Here is an 8,496-nt window from a genome sequence, read left to right on the forward strand (position 1 = left end):
TGGACCGTCTTTTCAGTTTTAGAAAAAACAAAAGAAAATGATGGAAGTGTCAAAAAAATAAAATAAAATAAGTTTCCCATGTGATATGTGGTCTAGTTGTTGGGAAAATTAACAAATATGAATTTCGACTTTACTTGCAAAATCTCTCTGGAATTTCTTAAAATGGGCATAACTTTTGCATACGAATTTCTTAACTGTAGAATGGTGTCACACTCTCTGCCATGCCACTAGTGGTCTCTTGGTATGTCTTCCCAACAGCATACATAGTGGAGGGCCTAATGGTCTCTAGGTATGTCTTCCCAAGAGCATCATTTTTATTACGGAACCCAGTGAAGAACCAACAGGCTCAGTTCCCCAGCAGGGTCGGCAGCATCGCGCGGTGTCGTTTGCCGGAATCCAGGGCATTTGGATGGCATCATCGCGTATGGCGGCTGGCCTTCGCCTTCTAAGAGAAGGGGAAAGCCTGCTAAGTGGTGCTTGAGATCTCAATGGGATGACAGATCAAAAGTCAGAAGTATCCCACCTAGGTGGTGCTTCGTGTATCGGTACAGAGTACGAATATCTTGTCATGATCTTTCCGTACGTGAAATCCAACTGAAAATTACTTTGGATCCAAAACAACGCATGATTGCATCGTCAAAGATGATGTATTTCTCCTCATCTTTGTGCTCCAAACAGCAGGCAGAGTGAATAAAAACTGTACTTACATGCTACTACTTCCGTCTCAAAATATAAGACGTTTTTGTAGGCTAGTTGTCGGAGTGTCATTAAGACAGTGAAGTACAGTAAAAGCCCGACAGGTGATACCAGGTGGATTGCCAAACTATATGCATCGACGTCGCATTTCATGAGCTGCATTTCTATGAAAATGTTGTGTTACAACTATATCATGCCCGTCGATGAACAAAAAACAGAGCATGCAGTCCGACACCTAATCCGATCCACACAGGTCGATGCAATAGGTTATTGTATCTTCCTGCAAGTTCAGAAAGAAGAAATATCCAGTTCATGTTGTTCTACCAAATCCTACATGATGTTTTTGGTGTCATATCTTCACATTGTCATGTGCAATGCCATAGAAACACCGGCAAAGTCTATGGGGTGCCGTGTCATCGACGGTGAGACGACGTGAAGAAAGTGAAGTCGGGGTGGTGCGCACCGACTTGCTTCAACCAGGAGGACGCTGCCCAATGGAGCTCAGACAGCCTCCTGGGGTCGGATGACCCTGGCCTCCTCCACAAATCCCCTTGCATCCGGTACGTGGCCAGCCCGAACGGCGAGAGCGCGGCGATCTCACCATCGTCGTGCTCCGGTCCGTTGTGTATGTTGTCTGCGGGAGAAGAAACAACGGCGCTTATTAGCATCAGCAATGACTGCAAATTATCTGCTTCCTAGTACATTGCCATGGTGGAAGAAATCTGTTGTTCTTCACAACCAATGTACGTGGCAGATGGTAAATATGTACCTTGAAAGACCGATGAGATGGAATGGTAGGTGAGGAAGCAGGCGGAGGACCCCTTCAGGTTGACATAAGCAGGGATGTGATAGATTGGGTACCTAATGACCATAAATAAGTCAATGTTGATTTGTTAAACCGCACCATTCATACCTCAGCAAGATAATGCTAACAAAATGAAGTCTGGACCGACCAGCAAATAAGTAGAGAACAGCGGAGTGATGTCAGAAATCCAAGTGGGTTAGTTAATTAAGTACCATGCCACGGACATCCAGCTGGACGGCGAGAGCTCCGCGCTGCTGAGCGACATGAGGCACGGGTAATCGTGAGCCAGCTCCGCCACCTGCTCAGCATGGATCAAGAATCAGAATCACCGACCAACTCCGGCAAACCGAAGGGCAAAGATGGCCATGGATGAACCTTGTGAGCCAGCGGCACCCTCTCATAGGGCGAGTCCCACTCCCTGTACTGAAAGTTCAGGTATCCACTCTGCTTCGCTGAGACGCCGGTGGAGCCGTTGCCGTCGTAGGTGGAGGAAGAATCGTCTTCGTCTGACGCGGCGTCCCAGGAGGAGGACCCTGATCCGGCGAACCGGTCAGCTACGCTATCGTCGCTCCACGAATCCGTCTCGCTCCCCGTGCTCCTGCTCACCAAGAAATAAATCAATGGTTGTTTCCCAGAACTATTGGTGGATCGATCGAAATGCACCGGTGGCTGTTCCGGTCACTGGCCGATCAACTGATTACCTGGAGGTGGCGCCGAGTGTGTGAGAGGTGGGCTTTGTGGCGGTGTAGAGCTGGACGGCGGAGAGGTAGGGGACGAAGTGCTGGGTGGTGACCACGGCGCGGTCACCGGCGTCCCGGACGGGCACGGCGAGGCCGTAGGCGCTGCTCTCGGCGTAGTGCTCCCACAGGTCGGACAGGGCGAAGTACTCCACCGCGTCCTTGTTCTTGCCGTCCGGCTGCTGCCACACGCTGCTGGGCGCGCCCTGGAAGCGTTCCTGCCGACCAGAGAAGACCCAAACTGTTGAGAACAGAGGAAAACAGAGCCATTCTTGCCGGTAAAAGCAGAGGACCTGCCATGACCAGTTTGTAAGGAACTAAGGATAGAGAGATGGATCACGTACCATGGAGGCGGAGCGCCATGGGAGCAGGGGCGTGGCGGCCTGGAGAAAGGCCTCGAGATTGCTGCTGCTCTTCATCTTTATCTTTTGCAATCAGACCGCTTGGACGCATCAACGTGCAAAATGATCTGCGTGCTGTTCTTCGTCCCGAGATCGATCAACCCGGCAAGAATCGGAAGGAATGGATCAAGATTGGGAGAGTCTTCCAGCTGAAATAGCAATTGATACTACTAGTTTCTAGTGGTGCTAGCTAGCTGAGGCGAGGTAGGAGGAGACGGTGGATAGGAGGAAGCTAGGGGAGCGGTGGCCTGATGGATCGGATAGAGGGAGGGGAAGCTCATCCACAGCATCGAATCCAGCAATCCAATTATGATTTATCCATGCAGACACACACACACACCCAGAGGTAGGTGGCTAGCTAGGAGATGAGAAGAATTGGGTGCCGGTTGATTTGCAGGGATGATGAAGAAGTACGACCATGTCAATCACTTGTGGGCGATGGGGGCAGAGCCAAAATGCTCGGCTAGCAACTAATGGCCGTGGGCTGTGGGCGTAGATTCGCGGGCAGTGGAGGAGATCCAACACCCACCGTGCTGTCGCTGCTGTCCACACACGCACGCGCTCCGTAACAAATGCACCACTGGCTTAGCTTAACTGCTCCATGTGACGTGGTATTGCCTAGCTAGCTAGTGGCCAGGCAGTAGAGATGGAGGAATTCCTGCGTGTGGATGGAGGCGAAGTGAGTACACCGCACCGCACCTTTCGCTACGGATGATGTGTCCGCCATTAGCTAAGCTGGTTCGAAGAGTACTCCCGATGTGAGATCCAGGAAAGTAAGAAAGGGAAAGGGTTTTGGATAAGCCGTTGATCGACGATCAACTGAACAGTAGCGGGGTAGGGGGGCGGTGGCGGTGGCAGCGGATCGATGTTTTTTCGACAAATTTGACTTTGGACAAAGCTGTAATTTCGCGTGATCTGACTTAAGTAATGTGATGACTTTCGGTCACTGACATGTGGCCAGCTTGTGAATGGGCCCACATGTTAGTGAGTGCTAAGTCAAGTGACTTGAGTTAGAGTATTTTAGTCACAATCGGTATAGTACTTGTGGTGAATGGTTGTGGCTTTGGTGGCTGTGGAACAGGCTTAGGGCATCTCCAACAGTAGCCTTATATTTTGGCTATGGTAACCAAAAACAATTCTGCTTTTACATCGTATCTAAAGATTGGATACCTGAATTCCAGGTTCTATTTTTACCATATGTATTTGTGCATATGCAATGTTCTAAATAATATGAAACTGATGCCAAATAAATCCCCAAACAAATGGTACTAGTACTTAATTACTACATATTTCATCAATCCACGACCTGAAATTCAGCACAGAATTTTTCATAAACCGTAATGTGAATTCGTCTGTTATGGTCGTCTAGCCCTCCTCCTACGAATAACCTCACGGGAGACAACAAAACGCCTTGTTTCGGCTGCTTGTTCTTCTCCATGTCAATCAACATGATCATGGAATGTCCTCATCTTCATCCCACTGATATTCCTCCTCAGAGATAGGTATCATCATAAGACACTGAATCATGCCATCTCGTCTACAGAATAGAATAACCTCCATTATGACTAGTCCTAGCTAGCTCGCAACAAATAGCAAAAAAGAACTGAGGGTGGGGGGTCATCTAAAACTTAGCGAGCACCAAGCTTGATTTCGGTCGACGGAGCTCGGCAGGGCCTAGGCGATAACCAATGCCTAGGTGATGGTGGGGACAGAGGGAGCAGGGAGCGGCCAAGGCTCATGGGCCCTCGGCAGCCGAGCTTGATTATTTTAACAATTTTAGCATGCTATGTTAATTTTCACTCAAATAAACAACAACATCAAAACTTTCTGTTTCAGCACATCAAAGCATATAGTCGCATCTTAATATGCTAAAGGCAATCCTTGCACTTTAAATTTGCAGTACATTGGTATATACAAGGGGATGATTATTTTTATGAGCAACTTCCATTACAAACATTTACATTGTTTCCATGGGCATGAGCACAACTCTTCAAGCTCGAACCCTAATTCTACAATGCTCGACCTTCCAATCACTTCTCTTTTTAAAAAATAGGTTCCCCTTTTCATTTTATTTTGAAAATTTTGTGTGGTGAAACAGCGGAATAAATTACTCTTTAAATATTCTAGATTGCGTCATAGGCGGTGCTTTATTTAAATTGATATTACTAGGCTTTTCTCATGTAATCATTTCATGAAGATCCCAAAGTATATCAAAGTCAAATTTAATTAACAAATGTGGCTCTTAGTAGGGAGGACATTGTAACATAGAGCATGTAATATCAAAGTCTAGCCCTCTTCCTACGCATTGGCATGTCATAATAGAACAATTCATTAAGACAAAGTAATTATCAATGCATGATATAAGTGGTTTCTTGCAATTTTAGTGTATTTGGGACATAGAGAGGGAGGAATAAGGGTCCTTTCTCATAATATTGCAAGCAGTAGCGACAAAGTTAAAATTATAATTTTTTACTAGCATCATCATGAGCACAAGTGAATCTTAAACCACCAATATATTTGGGAGAGTTGAGAAACAAGACAAGACCATCAATTGTGGATGCAAAATTAGCAATTGTATGTTTACCATAAATAATAGTAGCATATTCATGTCCATATATTTCTTCTATATGAGCATAATGACCTTTGGTATAGTAAGTATAAAAGTCAAAAAAAAGGGAGTTTTCATCTAATTAGTTGAAAGGCTCGTAAATTTCATCAGTATAGTTTTCATCCCCCGGTAAGCATGCAGGGTAACCAACAATAGGTTGAGTTAAAGAGTTATTAGTCTCATTCCTCGCAAAAAAAAAGAGTTAGTCTCATTGGATGATCAACACGGGTACCTAATCCACTCTCCCCCTTTTGGTCTTCACTCTCCCCGTCTTCTTTCTCATTTAATGATCACTTCTTTTTAGCAGTTTCATGTTCCTTCTTCTCACATGTTGTTCCTACGGAACATACGCCTCTTCTCGGGTAGTGTCGACTCTCAATTTGTTATCTAATTCAAGGATAGTATCTAAAACTTTTAAAACAACATTCAAGGATCTTATATTTCAAAGATTTAATAGCACAAGCAACATCATTTGTTTCAACTTTATCAACCATAGAAGCAATATCATATGCATCCCTAAAGGTAAGAAACATGTTCAACTTGCTCTATCTCATAATAATTATACTCATACTTAACATACGAAGCTAGTGTATTATTGACATGGTACTCACATTGGAATAGAAAGTGTTGAGAACATTTCCTAGAGCAACACGCTATATGATATATAAATTTCAGACATATCACCACGCCATCCATTCATTCTTTTAGCATACCCTTCAAGTGTTTCCCTTCCTAAGAAAAACGGTGTTTTAGAAACAAAATCATGCTCTCCCAATGTATTTCCCCATACTAAGCCAGGTTGTATTTTAGCACAAGCACAAATAGATGCAAGATATTCGAAGTATCTACTTCTATGGTGAGGATTTTAGGAGGTTCCTCAACTCTTTTGTTAGTAAGTAGAACTAGTTAATTTTGTTTCCTACATATAATGAAAGATAGAAAATAATGAAAAAACATAAAATATATTTATTGATAAATCAAATAAATGCACCCGAGAATATTCACCCTACCGGTATATCCCCCAGCAATGTCGCCATGTAAAGGCCTGATAATCCCCAAATTCAAGGAATTGTTGTAGCATTTTTCAATATGGAGGTGGAAGTATGAAGTGTTGATATCCGAAAGGAGCAAAAGATAGGAATCTATTTCTCTCATGCTTTATCTGCCCACTAATACAACCCTATGTACACTAAGTGTTTGCTTTACATAGACTCTCTGACTAAAGATAGTTTACAAATATAAAAGAGGTAATGAGCAAGATTATTGAGTACTAGTCAATAAAAGTTAGTTGTAACATAAAGTTGCAATAAAGTAAAATGAAGCAACTATGAAGTAGTGGTGGTAGGTGTTGCAGAATTGTCCCTAGCTAATTGGCTACGATACTAGACCGATAATCATGCATTGTAGTTTTATATGTGGGGATGTCTGTGCTAACATGCATCAAAATCCATTGACTACTAACATGTTCTTTTGATTGAAGTGCTTAGCAAGCATCTGTAAATACTTTGAACTTAAGATAAAATACAACCACGACATTAATCACCATGGGTCCTCTTTACCCCATATGCTTTGACTTGTACACCCAGGCACCATAATATTTGTCACTCCGGTCGCCCTATGCATATTCACATCAACATATTATTAGAACTAAACTGTGATCTAAGATACAACACCATATCATAACATACAACTCATATCACTCGTAATAGATCACCAAAGCAATAAGACAAAATAAATCTACTCAGACATAACGAAAGTGCAATAAATCTTTTGATACAAATTCATCACATCAAACACCATCTTTAAGTAGGGGATTACAAAGCTTTGTAGTTAAGTGGACCACTGTTGAGAGGGAGGTGGGCGATGGAGATGGTGGTTTTCGATGGAGACAATGGCAGTGAGAACAGTTCCTAGCATCTTTCTGGTGCCGTCGATAGAGATTGGAAGAGATCTCCCTTCTTCTTCTTCCTTGGCCTTCTACCTAGGTGGGAGAAGCTTCCCCTCTGGTTCTTGGTGTCCATCATGGACCCTGGGGGAAAAGAGTCCCCTGGAGATAGGATCTATCCTTGGAAAGTAGTGTTCTAGATGCTGAAATATGAGTCTTGCCACCGTTTTATTTTATTTCGGAGACCCATAAATCCAAAAAATGCAAAAGAAAACTGGGGAGAAGTTTGCGGAAAAAGGATGTCACCTGGAGAGCTCCCTACCTCCAATGCGGTAGGGGCTCATTGACAAGTCATAAGCCATGAGAGGAGGCTATGTGGAGGCTTGGTGAGCCTCTTCCAGGTGGCCTACTAGCCCATGGGGCTCTCTGGTATAGAAAACATCCCCATATTTTATTTTTTCTGTCCCTAGAAATATCATATTTTGTGTGCATTAAAACACTAGAAAACAACAATTGACACTTGACATTGAATTAATATGTTAGTACACTAAACATAATATAACAAGCCGCCAAAAGTATGTTTATATGGTATAAATATAGCATAAACATAACAAAAGTTATAGATATGTTTGAAACATATCATGGGGAGCCTAGGAAAAGCTTGTCAAAATATGCCTATGTGAGGGATCTAGTTTGGAAGCCAACCTGACATGAAAACGACAATAAAAACCAATTGCAAATCTGGTAAATATTTAGGCTAACAGGTTTTATTTGTGAATTAACTTTTAATCCAATGTTGTCACCATGCTGGTATTTTCTTTGTGAACTTTGTGATTTCGCTTATCTCTTGTTGTGTGCACCTAGCAACTTGGTTTGTTTGCAATCACTAGCCATCTCCTAGCCTGTTTAGGCAAACTAGAAGCTTCCTGCACAAACTAGATTGTGTCGTGGTGCGGATACTAATACGCTAACATCCGCTTGTTTAGATTTTCATGTAGGAGATATGCCCTAGAGGCAATAATAAATGTTATTGATTATCTCCCTGTTCATAATTATGTTTATGTTCCATGCTATAACTGCTGTGGTTCCCGAGCCCGTATAAAGGCTCTGGGGAGAACCCATATGCACGTGTGGAATAATAAACGATAAAATGTATTCCTAGTCATGCCTCTAAGACTAGCTCAAGTGTTGCATGATGATTATGTTTTCCCAATCATGGGCATGTCTATGCCAAGCAACTTTGAGGGCACAATGTCAGGAAGGACATTTGTGTTGAATCGACCCGAATTGATGTTATGCTATGGGATACATTCGTCACAAGTTTATTGGTACATAACACAGAGATGGTTAACGTTTGCATGATT

The 8,496-nt window shown here is 43.2% G+C and overlaps 1 protein-coding gene across 1 annotated transcript; it reads right to left on the reverse strand.

The window, feature by feature from the left end:
* Positions 1–815: 815 nt before the first annotated feature.
* Positions 816–3,151, reverse strand: LOC123146303 (uncharacterized). The gene is made up of 6 exons (XM_044565931.1): positions 2,583–3,151; positions 2,203–2,456; positions 1,877–2,099; positions 1,714–1,799; positions 1,466–1,557; positions 816–1,330 (listed from the first exon to the last, which is right to left on the reverse strand). The coding sequence occupies exons 1-6, from the start codon at positions 2,655–2,657 to the stop codon at positions 1,110–1,112; spliced, it is 951 nt and encodes a 316-aa protein (XP_044421866.1). The 5' UTR covers positions 2,658–3,151; the 3' UTR covers positions 816–1,109.
* Positions 3,152–8,496: the final 5,345 nt, after the last annotated feature.

This window comes from Triticum aestivum, chromosome 6D, assembly GCF_018294505.1.
Source record: "Triticum aestivum cultivar Chinese Spring chromosome 6D, IWGSC CS RefSeq v2.1, whole genome shotgun sequence".
Lineage (NCBI taxonomy): Eukaryota > Viridiplantae > Streptophyta > Magnoliopsida > Poales > Poaceae > Triticum > Triticum aestivum.